Source organism: Peromyscus leucopus, chromosome 23 (genome assembly GCF_004664715.2).
Source record: "Peromyscus leucopus breed LL Stock chromosome 23, UCI_PerLeu_2.1, whole genome shotgun sequence".
Taxonomy (NCBI): Eukaryota; Metazoa; Chordata; class Mammalia; order Rodentia; family Cricetidae; genus Peromyscus; species Peromyscus leucopus.
This window is the reverse complement of record NC_051082.1, coordinates 36,193,700-36,210,531: the sequence shown is the minus strand read 5'-3', so window position 1 is coordinate 36,210,531 and position 16,832 is coordinate 36,193,700. Positions and strand designations below refer to the sequence as shown.

Here is a 16,832-nt window from a genome sequence, read left to right as displayed (position 1 = left end):
CTATCTCCCTCTCTTCCCATCTCCTCCCTTTCTCTCTCATGTATCTTTCTCACATACTCCTCTCTCCCTCCCTCTCTCTCCATCTCCCTCTCCCTCCATCATCTTCTCCTTCTCCATCTCTTATCCCTCCTCCTTTGTCTGTCTGTCTCCTCTGTCTCTCTGTCTCTCTGTCTCTCTGTCTCTCTCTCTCTCTCCTCTCTCTCTCTCTCTCTCTCCCTCCCTCCCTCCCTCCCTCCCTCCCTCCCTTCACATAGTGATTCAGTCTACCATAGCTTTGGTCCAGATCTGGGCTACACCACTTCCTTCCTTCTGAATTTCAAGAGTGCTGGTTGGCATCACTGAGTCTCCTACAGTTCATTTACCTGAGAAATAAAGGTAATAATAGCCTGGACTTCCCCGGGTTCTGGGGAGCACCCAAAAAAGGCATTGTGTGTGCTGTGGTTGCCCAGGTGGTGAGCCTATAATTAGGTCTGTGGAAATAGAAGCCATTAGTGAGCTGCTCACAAAGGAGAAGTGTCCCCACCAGGCTGGCCCTGCTGCCCTCTCCAGTTGGCCCCCACATACCAAGAGGACAAGGACAGACTCCAAGTTCAAGTGAGTTTGTGTCTATGTGTGGATTTCGTGTGTGGGTTTGTCTGTGTGTCTGTGTGGTGTCTCCTTGTCTCTTTGTATCAGGAACTAGCTATGGGTACTGGACAGCAAAGGCTCCTTGAAAGAAACTACCTTGGACTAAGCCGTGAACAAACCACTGGAGAGCCCAGTTGGCCAGCAGGGGCAACAGTGTAGACAGAATCAAGGAGTGCCCAGGCCCCAGCTTAGGAGCAGAAGCCTCCACCCCAGGGGCCGGGACGGGGGCTAAACCTGGCTTCTCCCTGGGAGAGTGCCTTGGTTTATTCATTTACAAGAGGAGTGAGCAGCAGTTTGACTGTTTGTGTGAAGGGGAGAAAAAACTTATTAGGTGCTCAATGCACCACTGATTGATACTCGGAGAATACGGGGTGGGTGGGCAAACCAGAGGCTGATCAGTAAAAGCTATGGAAAGCCAGAGAAGGTGGTGTCCAAGGGAGCGGCAGGGATACAATGTTCCAGTCTCATCCCTGTGTGGGGTGGGCAGATGATTCATGCTCTGGTACTTGATTCAGTGAGGGAGGATGACCTCTCCAGGTATCAGTCAGTTGGGTAGTTAGCACTTCACACGCACTTTGCATACAAATAGAGTCAAATTGCTGCTCACTCTCCCTCTGCCTAGGCTGATCCAGCTGCCGGAGTAGATTCTCCTCTAATGGCAGAATCTCTTTAGGATGCTCTTAGACAGAGGATAGCTGCCCCATAGTGTTCCTAAGGCCCAGAGAGGGCATGCCACCTGCCCATAGTCACACAGCAAAGAAAGAACAGTTGTTGACAGCCAGCCTTCCTTGTGGTCCGTGCTGTTTTAAAGTCCAAGTGGAAAGGGCTAGGGCTAAAGCTCAGTCGGTCATGCCTGCCCAGCATGAAGCCTGGATCCATCTCTAGTGCTGCATCAGCTGGACATGGTGGTAGACGCCAGTGCTCCCAGCACTTGAGAAGTGAAGGCAGGAAGATCAGAGGTTCCATGGTCTGGGCCTCACAAGACATTCAAAAAGGAAAAAAAAAAAAAAAAACACTGCCAACAAGAATTGAATGCAAAATGTGCTTTCAAAATGAAACAGTCAAAAAGTAGGGAGAGGACTAGAAATGCTGTCTCTGAGCGCGGCACAGATGGAGCCCTTCACAGAGATCCAGTGGCATTTAGTGGCTCACGGTGGACGTTGTACACGTTCAAACGTGGCTGCCGCACCCCACAGCGTTGCTAAGCGGCTCAGTGGGTAAAGCGCAAGCCGGGCAAGCATGAGAAGCTGAGTTCAGATCCCCAGCACCTACATACACCCAGGCCTAGTGGTGCACGGAGTCTCAACGCTGGGGAAAAGAACACAAGAGGAACCCTGGGACTCGCTGGCCTTCCTGCCTCGCCCATTCACAAACTCCAAGCCACTGAGAGATTATGTCTAAAAAAAAAAAAAAAAAAAAAAAAAAAACTCCAGGGTAGGGGGCTGGAGACAAGGCTTAGTGGGTAAGCGCTCTTGCTGGGCAGGCAGCACTCAGAACCTAGCTCCAGGTTCAGTGAGAGACCTGTCTCAAGAGAATAAAGTAGCCAGGTGGTGGCGGCGGCGGCGGCGGCGGCGGCGGCGGCGGCGCACGCCTTTAATCCCAGCACTCGGGAGGCAGAGGCAGGCAGATCTCTGTGAGTTCGAGGCCAGCCTAGGATACCAAGTGAGTTCCAGGAAAGGCGCAAAGCTACACAGAGAAACCCTGTCTCGAAAAACCAGAGAGAGAGGGAGAGAATAAAGTAGGACGTGATAGAGCTGGACCATGATGTCTTCCTCTGGCCCCTGCACACATGTGTACAGGTGTGTACACTAACACACATGCACAAGCTTACAGCACACACATTCATGAGCCACATGTACACACATGCATGTACACCTGCACACACATGTACCTGGATGCATACACATGTATACACAGATGCTAAACATCCTATTTTTACAGATAAAAAAGACATTTCTAACTTAAATCAGTGGCCAACATTGTGCATGTACTGAGCACCTGCTGGGTGCCTCCTGTCCCGGATGCTTGGCTTGTGGTGTCAGGTTCTGAGGCTGCGTTAGCCATATCTCCCAAGCTCACTACGATACTCATTTTTAACTTCTGGACTAAACAAAATCAGCCTACACTCCTGGGATCCCAAGTCTCAGATGCTGTCCTACACTTGCAGAGAGATGTTGACAGTTATCCTAATATCCATTGAAACCAAGTCACTTCTAGGGCTGCCACGAACTCTGGGGAGTGAAACCCAGTTGTCAGACAGTGTGTGTACCATCCCTGAAGGATCTAAGTGGGACCGCCATGGAGGAGCATGAATACTCAGGTAAGGAGTTTCCCGGGCACCAAGGCTGGCACTCATTCTGCCCAGGAGAGGTGGGGGCCTCGTCAGTCCCTCTTTATCCCAGAGGGTGGATTTCCAGGAAAGGCCACGAGGTAGGGTAAAGTGGGGAAGTACTGACTGATGCCAGGGCACACAGCCAGGTGGAACAGGGAAACTCAGGGCCCTTCCCTTCTGTGACTCAACACCCTCCCAACAAAACTCGGTCCGGCTAGGCGGCTCAGGGTCACAGAGTTGAAGGCCGATTTGAACGGGAACTCGGAATTCAGAATGAGTTCTCAAAACCCCGGTAAGGAAGAGCTGGGGGTGCTGTATGGGGAGCATCAAGACAGGGCTGAGGAGCTCGGGTACTGGGGTGAAGCCTGGAGAGTGTGGTATCTGGGGACTGGAGTTCCATATGAGGCAAGAATTGGGACGAGGTGTCTTATAACTAGGGAAGGGGCTCAGGATTGGGGGCAAACCCCAGAGTAGCAGCATCTGAGGATCAAGGTATAAGCATGGAGAGTTGGGGGTCAGAACAGACTGGAAAAAGAAGGGCCAGCCCTCTAGAGGTGAGGCTGGGGGACCCAGCATTGCAAGAGGGAAGGCTTAGATACCCCTGGCTCTTGTCTGTCTGTCTGGAAATGCCCTGGACTGCAGTCAGACTCATTGCTTGCTGGGGTGTGGACAGACTGGCTGGACAGCCAAAACCCAGAGAGGCACATGGAGGAGAGACAGATGGACCGAGCTCAGGAGGACCGATGGACATGCACCACACAGATAGACACAGTGGTGGGCAGTTTGTACATCGAGAAAATTGAGAAAGAAGGAGCCTGCGGTCCGCTGAGCCCCTCTGCTTTGGGTGGGCTCTAGCTAAGCTCTTTGAGACTCTGAGTGACGGGAGACAGTTGGAAATGGAGCCCTCCCTCCGCTGTACCCCTCAATACTCCGTGCTCCCAACAGGATACTGGGAGCCGCCTCCGAAGCGTTGCTGCTGTGCCCGACGGGGACCACAGCTCGTGCTGGTGGGGCTGCTGAGCACAGCAATGTGGGCCGGCGTGCTGACCCTGCTTCTTCTATGGCGTACGGACATCCCCAGCCCCCATAGCGCCCTGACCACTGAGCGTTCTGCTCCCATCCCAATGCCTGGGAAGCCCAGCACCCTCTTTGGAACCTGATCTCCCCAACTTCTGTTCCCTCTTAACGTCCCTGTCCCCCAGCATCCCTGGTTTACTTGTACTCCCAACCCCAGCCGCCAGATGTGGGGAGACAAGTAACTATCCTCTTGTCTGCTCCTCTTCCCACTGCCCCCCTAGACTGGGAAACTGAGAAGAATCTGAGGCAGCTGGGAGACACCGCCATACAGAACGGTATGAAGGGCTCAAGGTGGGCTAGCAGAAGCGAAGGTTGGCATGGCCAGGTACGGCCACCTTCCTGCCACTGGCCACTGTGGGGGCTGCATCAATGTCACCCTCTCCCGAGGGAATGAATGGACAGTCTAGATACCTTCTCCATCCCAGTGTGAGAAGCCTGATTGTCTGTCACCTGACAGCCACAGAACCACTGTGCCTCCCTTTGTCCTGCAACACAGGTGTGAACTAACAAGTGCAGAAAGATAAAGAAAGCCTCCAGGCTAGGGATGTAGTTCAGTTGACGAGTGCTTGCCCTGGGTTCCACCCCCAGAGCTGCATTAACTGGACACCTTAGTGCATGCCTGCGCCCCCAGCACTTGATGAGTGGAGGCAGGAGCATCAGGAGTTCAGGCTCATCCTTGGCTGCATATTGAGTTCCAGAGCATCCTGAGCTACATGAGACCCCATCTCAAAACAATAAAGGAAGAGGGAGAAAGGAAGGGAGGAAGGAGGAAGGCCCTCAGAAAATATGGCTACTGCTTTCATATTTAATCCGAGAGGGAAAGGAGGACATAGCTGATTATTCCAGTTCTAGCCGGTACCTCGCAGGTCCTACCTCTCCCTTGCTCCATCCAAACTATGAAAAAAGCCGCAGCTAGTGTGATGACGTGAAGGAGCCCCTGCACTGAGGACCGGGCTGAAGGATGATGATACGCCTTAGCTGGGTGTGGGGTGCATGCTTGTCTGTGATGTCAGGAGGTTGGGCAGGGGAGGGAGGGAAGGGAAGAGAGCGGAAGGAAAGAGGGGAAGCGGGAAGGGATGGATAGAGGGTGGGTCTTCGTGGTCTTAAAAACACCTCTCTTCTTCCTCCCTTTGTCCCAGTCTCTCATGTTTCCAAGGACTTACAAAGATACCAGAGTAATCAGTTGGCCCAGAAATCCCAGGGTGAGCCAATCACCTCCTGTCAGCTGGGATGGGGAAGTGAGGAGAGGCTGGGATGGCCTTGGATAGTCAGTGTGACTATCCCCACTACAAATCACACAGCCCTAAGGCCTGTGGAGCAAGAGGCGGGTGGGGGACGGGTGAGGAGTCTCCAGGCACCTTCTCCTCACTGGGTTCTTCTGCTCTGTGGGCAGCTGCTCGGATGTCACAAAGCGTGCAAGAGCTCCAAGCTGAACAGAAGCAGATGAAAGTTCAGGGTAAGACAGGATGAGAGAACCCCCTCCTGCCCCCCCCCCCCCGAGAACCACAGAGGCACAGGAGGCTGAGGCTCAGGATGTGGGGTGGGGACAAAAGGGAGGGAAAGAAGGGGGACAGGGAGAGATGGTCCACATGCACCATCTCTGAGGCCAGCAACACACCTTTCAGACTCTGAGCTCTCCCAGAACCTGAACAGACTCCAAGAGGATCTCACTAACGTCGAATCCCAGAGTGAGACTTGGAACACCCAGGAGAAAGGGGCAGACTGGTGGGAAGGGGGTGGGGCTGGGAGCTGCCGGTCAGTCTCTGAATGCTGCACCCGTCCCTGTACCTTTCAGACTCTGAGCTCTCCCAGAGCCTGAACAGACTCCAAGAGGATCTAATCAACATCAGATCTCAGGGTGAGACTTGGAGTGGCCAGGGGAAGCAGGCACCCTGGGTGTGAAGGGCGTGGTGCTGGGGGCTGTCGGTCAGTCTCTGAATGCTGCACCCGTCCCTGGTCCCCCAGGCTTGAATGAGAAGCGCACGGCCTCAGATTCTCTGGAGAAACTCCAGGAAGAGGTGGCAAAGCTGTGGATGGAGATGCTAATATCAAAGGGTGAGTCTACCACCCGTGGTGGCCTGTAACCACGTACTGTGACATCCTGTTTGTGTCATGTGAGGAGGCTGTGCCGATACAACTGTGTGGCATGGTGTGACTGCCGGGTTTGTGTGATGTGCACGGATCTAAGTTAATGTTGGGACCAAGACAGATGGGGACATAGAAAACACCCTCTGCTGATGGGGGTGGGGCCCACATTGTTTTCCTCCTCCATGGTGAAGCTAACCACCACTAGCTTCCCTCTGTTCCTGTAGTCTGCCCAGCCAGGCTTAGTGGGGAATGTGGTCATCAGCGGCTGGGGGGGGGGGGGGGGGACGACGACAACGATGACAGAGGAACAGCCTGAGGCATTTCCTTAATCCTCTAGGGACCTCAACTCAGGTAAAACAGGATCTTTGTCTTTGACTCAGAGAATTTCAGGACAAGCCGTGTGAAGGGGAATTGGAGCTTATCCAGAGAGATTTCAACGTAGATTTTTAAATTATTTTTACATTTTATTTACTTTATGTGCATGTAAGAGCAGAGAGAGTGCACACCACGGCACATATTTGGAGGTCAGAGGACATCTTTCAGGGGTTGGTTCTGTCCTGCCACATGGGCTCTGGGAACTGAACTCGGGTCTTCAGACTTGGCAGCAAGCTCCTCTGCCCACTGAGCCTTCTCATTAGCCCTAACACAGATTTGGCACTAGAGTTAAGAGAAAGAATGTGTCCTTGGAAAGAAAAGACAGCCAGTGTGGGCTTCTCAAGCAGCTGCCTCTTGCTCTCTCCAGTCATCTCAGGTGGGATTTAGTGAGTTTTGAGGGTCATCTTCAAAGGCCTGCTGAAGATTTTATTAAGTGTGTGCGTGCGTGTGTGTGTGTGTGTGTGTGTGTGTGTGTGTGTGTGTGTGTGTTGTAGGGGTGGCGGGATGTGCACATGTACCGTGGTGCATGTGTAGAAGTCAGCGGACAACCCCAGGTGTCAGCCCTTGACTTCCATCTCATTTGAGACAGGATCTCTAGTTGGCCACTGAATAGGCCAGGCTAGCTGTGAGCATCCAGGGGTTCCCTTGTCTCTGCCTCCCACCTCGCCACTGGGGTGCATGCTGCCAGGTCCAGCTTTAATCAGGTCTGGGCATCGAAACTGAGGTCCTCATGCTTGCTCAGCCCAGAGAATGTAAATGAGGTCCCAGGGCAGTTCCCAAGATTGCTACAATTGGTGAGGTGGAAGACCACAGGGTGCAGGATGATAGGACACTCTTACTGTAACAGAACCAATAGTCTTGTCTGAGAGTCCTAGAATTTAGCTGGCAGAGGAATGAAGGCCCACCTGAGATCATACACCCTGGTCAGACCTTGAGCCTGGTTCATTGTTTTAATGTAAAGTATCCATATATGGAAAGAACACAGAGATATCTATGTCATGGTCTCTACTCGGGCAGCCTTCAAAGAACATGCTAACTGCTGAAATTCGCTTCTCTGCCATTGAGAGGCTCCCACCAGACTCCAGCATGAGGGGCTCCTTTCCTTTCTCCTGTCCCCATAATGCTCTCTCTCCTGCACACCTGATCCTCACCACAGCAGCCTCCATAAACTGACCCCTCAGTGCTGAGGGACATCTCCACCAGGGACAGCGCAGATGAGGCCACCAAGCTTGCCCAGGAGCCGTTGCAGAGAGAGCCTGTAAGGTGGGGTGAGGATGAGGCTGTGCGCTGCACTCCAGGGCTTCCTTGCCCTTGACTTTCCTTCCACTTCTGGAAAGTCCCAGCCGCCCCAGAGGAGCAAGAGAAGAGGAAGGAACTTTGCTTGGTTGGAAGGAGTCCCCATCCCTTGGGACATGTGGCTCTGGGGATCCCAGCAGAAAACCCCTGTGGTTTCTCGTGGCTGAGGATGAAGAGACTCTAGGCCATGTTCATTGATCACAGATTTCTCACCTCTTATCCTTTCTCTGAGAACGCACATGCATACACACCACACATACCACATACACACACCACACACCTCACATATACACAACACACAAACACAAAACAACACACACTTCACATATACACACATACACAAACACATCACATTACACACACATACCTCACAAACACACTACACAATATGCTATATACCACATACACCACATACACATATTAACACATACACACACACCACATATGCACAAACATATACATACCACCAAAACATAACACATCACAATCACACACACATTACACAGCACATACACACACACACACACACACCACAAATACAACATCACATACACACACAAACCATATACATACACACCACACACACACATATATATAAATATCACAATCACACACCAATACACACACACAACAACACAACACACACCACATATAAATCACATACACAGATCACATCACTACACACAACACATACACACACACACACACATATATAAATCACATACACAGATCACACTCACCAAATACAACACAGACCACATACACACACACACACACACACACACACACACATTGCTTCCACTTCACCACAGGAATACTAGAATTGCAGGTGCATTTGTCCACGAGATCCAAACTCAGGCCGCGTGCTAGCTCAGTGCTTCTTCCACTGAGACATCTCCCACACACCAATCTGCTCCTGTACCCTGGGGTCTGAGCTCAGCTCTGGTGCTGTCCATAGTGTGACAGTCAGGAAACTTTCCAGTCTCAGTCTATCCATCCATCCATCTATCCATCCATCCATACCTATCAATCATCTACCACCTATTATCTATTATCTATCATCTATCTATCAATCATCTGTCTCTCCCCCTTTCCTCTACTCTGCTTTCATTTCTTTCCTTTTAAATATACTTTTGATATTCATTTTATTTCTAATGGGGTAGTGTGCACTGAGTTTAAGGTGCCTGCAGAGTCCATTCCATAGAGCTGGCAACATTAAAAACGATAACACCAAATATTTCATAATAAATGGCTTACCTCTAGAAAAATACCTTGAAATTTCTAGGCATAGCTTTAATAATATAATATATTCTTGCGGCCCGCAAGGTTTAATGTGGGTGCTAGGAACAGAATGTAGGTCCTCTGCAAGAGTCAAACATGCTCTTAGTCACTCGGCTATCTCTGCTTTGACTGGGGTGTCTGGGGGATGGAGGGGTGTCTGAGGAGTCTGTGGGGTGTGGGTGAGGTGTCTGTGGAGTGTGGTGTGGCTGAGGTGTGTGTGGGGTGGCTGAGGTGTCTGTGGTGTGGGTGTGGTGGGTGGTCTGTGGTGTGGCTGAGTGGGGTGGGTGCTGAGGTGTGTGTGGGGTGTGGTGTGGCTGAGGTGTGTGTGGGGTGTGGTGTGGCTGAGGTGTCTGTGGGGTGGCTGAGGTGTCTGTGGTGTGGCTGAGGTGTGTGTGGGGTGTGGTGTGGCTGAGGTGTCTGTGGGGTGTGGTGAGGTGTTGTGGTGGTGGCTGAGGTGTCTGTGGGGTGTGGTGTGGCTGAGGTGCTGTGGGGTGGGTGTGGCTGAGTGTCTGTGAGGGTGGGGTGGCTGAGTGTCTGTGGGGTGTGGTGTGGCTGAGGTGGTGTGTGGGGTGTGGCTGAGGTGTGTGTGGTGTGGCTGAGGTGTCTGTGGCTGAGGTGTCTGTGTGGGGTGGGGTGGGTGGCTGAGGTGTGTTGTGGGGTTGTTGGGTGTGGCTGAGGTGTCTGTGTGGGTGTGTGGTGTGTGGCTGAGGTGTGTGTGTGGGGTGTGGTGTGGAGTGGGGGCTGAGGTGTGTGGTGGTGGTTGTGGAGTGGCTGAGGTGTCGTGTGGGGTGTGTGGCTGAGGTGTCTGTGGTGTGGCTGAGGCTGGTCTGTGGGTGGTGTGGTGTTGGCTGAAGGTGTGTGTGGGGTGTGGTGTGGCTGAGGTGTCGTGGTGTGTGGGTGTTGTGGTGTGGCTGAGGTGTCTGGTGTGGTATGGCTGAGGTGTCTGTGGGGGGTGTGGTGTGGCTGAGGTGTGGTGTGGGGGGTGTGGCTGAGTTGGTGTCTGGTGCGGGGTGTGGTGTGGCTGAGGTGTGTGTGGGGTGGGGTGTGGCTAAGGTGTCTGTGGGGTGGGGTGTGGCTGAGGTGTCTGTGTGTAGTGTGTGGTCTGAGGATGTCTGTGGGTGTGATGTGTGGCTGAGGTGTCTGTGGTGATGGTGCTGGTAGTTGAGGTATTGCTAGTCATGGAGGTGTTATTAACTTTGGAACTGGAAATGTTTCATAATGCTGGTTGAGTTATGGCTGGCCCTGGCTGTTGCTGGTCCCACTGGGTATTTATGGTGAGGTTGGTGACAATGGCCGTTCTGCTAACCACTGAAGTGAGACGGCCTCACCAATAGAATTGGCCAGTTTCAGAGATCCCATGAAGAAAGCAATCTGCAGACCGGCTGTTGGCTCTCAGCTTGGAGGGACAGACCCCTGGGCGACTGTAGGAGAGACATTACCGTGTACATGCATACGCTGCCCATGGGGGCCAGGGACAGCCACCACATGCTCCTGAGCCTCTCTTCCATATGCAACCCAGGAGCTGCATGCAGCTGAGCCTCTTCCGTGTGTGGCCGCAGGAGCTGCATGCAGCTGAGCCTCTCTTCCGTATGCAACCCAGGAGCTGCATGCAGCTGAGCCTCTCTTCAGTGGCCCAGGAGCTGCATGCAGCTGAGCCTCTCTTTTATGTGTGGCCCCAGGAGTAGCATGCAGCACATGTCCCAAGAACTGGCTCAATTTCCAACAGAAGTGCTACTATTTTGGCAAGGGCCCCAAGCAGTGGATCCAGGCCCGATTCACCTGCAGTGACCTCGAAGGGCGGCTGGTCAGCATTCACAGCCAGGAGGAGCAGGTGGCTGGGATGACAGGAGGGGCGGGGGTAGGATCCCACCCTGGCCTTCTGGAATGGACAGGAAGGACCGTAAGCATCTCCTCCTAGGACTTCCTGATGAGACACATCAACAAGCAGGATTCCTGGATTGGCCTCCGGGATCTCAATGTGGAGGGAGAGTTCGTATGGATGGACGGAAGCCCTGTGGGTTACAGGTAAAGGGGCCAAGGAGGGAGCAGGCCCCTGCACGAGTACCTCATGGCGGAGTCCAGGGCCCGGGAAAGGTCCTACAGGCTACATGAAGGAGAGCGAGCCCTGGGGTCTGGACTTCTTAGATTGCTTAGCCATAGGGAAAGGATGAAGGGCCGAGGAAGCGAGCAGCAAGCACAGATTGGCAAGCGGGATCTTGGGCGCATGCGTAGGAGTACAGAGATGGGGGAGGCCCAGGTACAGATCCCCCGCATGGGGGAAACTTTGCTATGAGGGGCATAAAATGGGGAAGGGCTGACTCCGACGGCCTGCAGAGAAGGGACCCCTCCCTCATCACAGCCAACGACTGGAGGTGTTTCTTGTTCCAGCAACTGGAATCCAGGGGAGCCCAACAACGCGGGGCAGGGTGAGGACTGCGTGATGATGCGGGGATCCGGCCAGTGGAACGATGCCTACTGCCGCAGCTACCTGGATGCCTGGGTGTGTGAGCAGCTGGCCACATGTGAGGAGGCATCTGCCCCTGTAGTCTCTCTGAGTCCAACAGGACCCACTCCAAAAAATGGATCCTGACAAAGCCCTGCCCACCCTCTTCTGGATTCCTCAACCACCCATCAAGGGAACAGCCAGGCCCTGAGGATCCCCTGTCAAGGCCTGGGCCTCCATGATTATGCTCCCAACCATACTGAAGCAGCTGGTAGATGCCAGCTCCCCAAAAAGTCTCTACTGCTCTCCAGCTAAGCTGACCATCCCACTCCCTCTGCCCCCCTGAAACCAGAGCCCCAGCCAGCAGCAAGCTCCCTGCCTACCCGCGCGTATGTGGGCGGCTGAGCCATCCCGGGAGCTGAGAAGACTCCTCCCATCTAGTTTCCCCTTCCTCCCACTCTCTGCGTCACACAGAGGTTCCCTCTCCCCAGGGCCTGGGAGCAAATCCTCCCACCAAGTTTGAGTCCATCAGTGACAAGGGACCACGGCTGGCCCCCAGCATGCCTCCTTCCTTGGAGGCCGTACCAGGTGCGCCCCAGGTGTGCCAGGTAGAAGCTGACAGTTTCAGGGACCTGGTGCCCAAGGCCCTCTTTGAGAATGCAGCCCAACTGATATGGAATTTTACACCTTGTCTATCTTGGTTATTTCTTTTCCCGCGATATTACAGTAACATGCTAGGGAGGGGTGAGGCTGGGGCTCAGGAGCATGTGATCCCTAGCCAGGTGTGTTGGTACTTGGAACCGTGGCTTTGGGCCAGCCCGGCCCAATCAGTGAGACCCAAATAAAACTGAGAGGCGGGCCAGCGATGACCTGAGTCTCGTGTAGTGGAAGGAAACAAGTCCTGGAAGTGGTCCTCCACACTACCCTGTGGCATGTGCAACCCACAACTTAAATACATAAACACATTGTTTAAGATGTTTAAGGTAGAGCGCAACTGAGGAAGGTATCTCACATCTCTGGCTCTACACGCACACACAAAATAAATAATAATTTTAAAAACAAGGTAGAGGACGAGAGACACGCCTCAGCAGTTAAAAACACACTGCTCTTCCTAACGATGGAGTTCAGATTGCAACACTCACATCAAATGACTCACAATCACCTTCAACAGCTCTAGGGGGTCTGATGCCCCCTTCGCCTCCAGTTACCTGCATTCATGTTCACAAACCTACATACACACACACAGTTTAAAATAAAAATAGCCAGGGGTGGTGGTGCACAACTTTAATCTCAGCACTAGGGAGGTGGGCAGATCTCTGTGAGTTTCAGGCCAGCCAGGACAACATAGTTGAAACTACCTAAAATAGTAATAATGTAACAAGCCACTAAGTTAAAAGCCCAACCTCGGGTAAAGTTAGAAGGGTTGGGAATTCATGGTCATCCTGAAACATATAGCAAGTTTCAAAGCCAGCCTGAGCTGACAACAACCTGTCTCAGAATAAATTTTAAAAATTTATTTTTAAACAACCTTAAACTGGGCGGTGGTGGCCCATGCCTTTAATCCCAACACTTGGGAGGCAGAGGCAGGTGGATCTCTGTGAGTTCAAGGCCAGCCAGGTCTACAAAGAGAGTTCCAAGACAGCCAGGACAATTACACAGAGAAACCCGGTCTTGAAAAACCAAAGTGTGTGTGTGTGTGTGTGTTGTGTGTGTGTGTGTGTGTGTGTTAACCTTAAAACCTTTCATTTTCCAGATGATTCTGGGCTCTTTTCCCTTTGAGAGGCTGGTGTGCCACTGTTCTCAGTGTGATCCCTGGGGCACCCAGCAGCTCTCCAGAATGTACCAGAAACAAATTCTTAGGCACATCTCAAAACCGCAGCATCTGACTGTAGGGGTAGGGCCCAACCACCTGAGTTTTAAAAAGTCCTCCAGGTGATTCTGATGCCCTGAAGCACTGCTTCTCAAATTAAGAGACCCAAGGATACCTCTGGGAATAGGGCTAGAATGTAAATTCTGGTCCAGTAAGTCTAGGGTGGACCAGTGATTCTGCATGTGGGACAGTGATGCTGATGCTGCCTTAGATGCTGGTGCTGATGCTGATAACTGACACTGATATTGGTGCTGATGCTGGCAGTCCACAAGCCACTTTGAGTAGCAAAGGTCTAAAGGGAGAATCACCACTCTCCATATATTTTTAGGCACAGCCACCCTCTCGTTCACTATCTGTCTTTTTTTTTTCTTTAGAGCAAAGGTAGATTAAGGAAAAGTGAGTTTCAAGGGAAGAGTACCCCTCCCTGAAACTTGTTTAAGAAAGAGTCCAGTGCTGCCAAAGCTGGTCTCAAACTTGCTAAGTAGCAGAGGATGGCCTTGAACTTCTGATCCTTCTCCCTCTACCTTCCTAGTGCTGGGATGAGACAATCTGCACCACTATGCCCGGTTTATGTGGTAGAAGGAATCAAACCCAGGGCACTCTACCATCTGGGCTATAGCACGGGCAGTTTGCCAGGCCTTGGTCCCTCTTACCCTCATACCCCTGCCCCCACCTCTCAGCCTACAGCCTCCTACAGTAATTCCACGGGTGCCCTATCTCCCCAGTACACCCAACCCTCCAACATCATCTGAAAGCCAGAAGCTGGGTCAGCCCGTTGTCCACTTCTTCACTCTCCACCTGTGCCTGACACGCTTGCCTCCAGACTCCCTCAGCCTGGGACTCAGGACCCGGATCAGGGTGTGGGCAGATCTGGCGCCCCCACACAAGACACAACACAAGCTTGGGAACGGGATCTGCTCATCCTTTATCTCCTGTGGGGTCAGCGTCCCTCCAGGGCCCGATCTCGGGCGATAACGGCCTCTTCGAACTTGATCATGAGTGTGGTCCCCTTGTGCCAGTGTGCCGTAACCTTGGCGGGGAAGCCACTGTGCGTAAGCACGGCCTCCACGATGCCCGCCGTGAAGCTGGCACAGTTCAGCGTGCTGTTCTCCTTGGGCACTGAGATGTAGGTGTTGATAAGCGGCTCCCTCTCGATGATGTAGAACGTGCGAGCGTCATCATTGGCCTGCTCCAGCTTGTCTGCCTCCTTGCCGAAGAGCGCCTTCCACACCGCACCCTTGACGAACAGCAGCGCACCCAGCACCTTGGTCTCACGCCGGGCACCCTTTTCGCGAGCCACCAGGGCATCCAAGACGCGGGCACCCACCTGGCGGCCTAGCGCAGCCAGGCGTGCCTGGAGCTCAGCCACAGAGAAGACTCGGCTCTGGCAGTGCTGCACCAGCTCGGAGAAGAGAAGGGCAAAGGCGCTCAGGCTCACCTCGGTGCGCGGCCGCACCAGCGCGCGCTCCAGCAGCGCCGACTTCCCGCGCGTGAAACGCGCCTCCATGCCACCACCCTGCAGGGAGACCAAACGTCAGTGTGATGATGGACGAGGCCTGGCACCAAGGGCCAGAGGGAGAACCAGGCGGGGCTCCGGGACATCCACGTAACCCATCTGCACCAGCGCTGGGCACTACAGTGCCAAACACGAGAAGGAAAGCCAGCACTCAGACCGCTGCGAAAATGCACCCCGCAAGATTTAGCAAGTAAAGCATAAACATCAGAGGGAGAGCTTTATACTCTTGCCAGCCGTGAGGAAAGGAAGAGGACTAGATGGAGAAACGGCCAGCACGACTAACGCGCATGTACTGCTCTTGCAAAGCGCTTGAGTTCAGTTCCCAGCACCCAATTCAGGTGGCTCACAACCACCTGGAACTCCAGCTCCTGGGAGAGTCCACGTGCAGAAACCCACACTCAGACACATGGGCGTATACATAATTAAAAATAAAATTAAAAAGAAATCCTCACACGGTACTAATGGTGGGGGGTGGGGAATGGAAATCATCCCAAGTTGGAAACTCAAGAGCTTTCTTATTCGTGAAAGGCACTTGGAGCTGGGGATATGGCTCAGTCAGTATAGGGCTCACTCAGCACGCATGATATCCTGGGTTCAATTCCCAGCACTGCATAAAGCCAGGTATGGTGGCACACTTCTGCAATCCCAGGACTCGGGAGGCAGTGGCAAAAGGATCAGCTGTCCGAGGTCATCCTCCGCTACCTGCAGAGTTTGAGACCAGCCTGGGCTACCTGAGACCTTGTCTCAAAAAAGCAAAACCTAGAGAGATGGCCCAGCAGTTATAGAAAGCCTGGTTTTGAATCCCAGCACCCCACATGATGACTCACGACCATTTGTAACTAGTTCTAGATCTTCTGACCACTCAGGGCACTTAGCCACTAAATGGCACACACACATATATGCGGGCAGAACACCCATACACATAAAACAAACCTAAATAAAGAGTCTTCCTAAAGAATACCAATGGGGCTGGGAAAATGGCTCAGGAAGTAAAGACACTTGCCTAGTAAACCCAGTTTGATCCCCAGAACCCACATAGTGGAAGGAGAGAACTCACTCTCAAAAGCTGTTCTCTTTCCAGGTGGCAGTGGCACACGCCTTTAATCCCAGCACTTGGGAAGCAGAGGCAGGCAGATCTCTGTGAGTTCGAGGCCAGCTAGGGCTGTTACACAGAGAAACCCTATGGGGGTGGGGGGATTGTTCTCTTACCTCCATGCCCACACACAAACACACAATGAATAAAATATAATTTTAAGAAGTCAGCACAGGGCAGGAGAATGAAACTGGGTGTGGAGGTGCACACCTGTGACCCCAACACTCAGGGGCTGAGGCAGTAAAGAGGCCAGCCCGGGTGAGTTCCAGGACTGCCTGGGTCACATCGAGACCCTGCGTGATGGCTCTTCATCTGTACTACCTAGAGTTAGACTCACCATGAAAGCACACCTCTGGATTTCCAGGTAAGCTTAACTCAGGTTAGACCCACTCTGAATGTGGGCACCACCCCCCTAGGGCTGACTAAAAAGGATGAAGTCATCTGAGCGCATCATTCATCTCTCTCTGCTTTCTGACTGTTGACGGAATGAGACCAGCTGCCTGACGCTCCTGCCATGTCCTGTCGACGGCCAAATAAACAGACCTTTCTTTTAGTTGCTTTTATCAGGTATTTGACTACAGCCCTGTGCGGGTTGAGGAACGGAGAGGAGGAGACAGAGGACACAGTCAATGATGTTTTCCCTAGCTGGAGTGTGCTCCAGCCCTGACTACCCTGCAGACCTTCCTGCTCAACCCATCCAGGAAAGCAAGTGACTGACAGAAAGGGGCAGGGGTGGGTCAAGGCCACGCCAGGAGATTGCGGGGAAAATCCTCAACCCTATATCCGAGCGGGGGTGGGGGCGGCGCCGAAGGTGTCGATCTCCACGGCGACCCT

At 52.9% G+C, this 16,832-nt stretch overlaps 2 protein-coding genes across 2 annotated transcripts in view; one reads left to right on the top strand and one right to left on the bottom strand.

The window, feature by feature from the left end:
* Window positions 1-475: 475 nt before the first annotated feature.
* Fcer2 (Fc fragment of IgE receptor II) lies at window positions 476-12,388 on the top strand. Its single transcript, XM_037198413.1, has 12 exons — window positions 476-594; window positions 2,845-2,947; window positions 3,905-4,024; window positions 4,258-4,311; window positions 5,176-5,238; window positions 5,430-5,492; window positions 5,662-5,724; window positions 5,832-5,894; window positions 6,002-6,091; window positions 10,756-10,907; window positions 10,995-11,101; window positions 11,465-12,388. Exons 2-12 carry the CDS (start codon window positions 2,926-2,928, stop codon window positions 11,664-11,666), a joined length of 999 nt encoding a protein of 332 aa, XP_037054308.1. The 5' UTR covers window positions 476-594; window positions 2,845-2,925; the 3' UTR covers window positions 11,667-12,388.
* A 1,906-nt stretch (window positions 12,389-14,294) lies between these two features.
* Window positions 14,295-16,832, bottom strand: part of Trappc5 (trafficking protein particle complex 5) — a 3,071-nt gene continuing 533 nt past the window's right edge. Inside the window, exon 2 of the mRNA XM_028857370.2 lies at window positions 14,295-14,905. Coding sequence (XP_028713203.1) covers window positions 14,330-14,896 — 567 coding nt within the window. The 5' untranslated portion in view covers window positions 14,897-14,905 and the 3' untranslated portion in view covers window positions 14,295-14,329. The remainder of the gene's footprint in view (window positions 14,906-16,832) is intronic.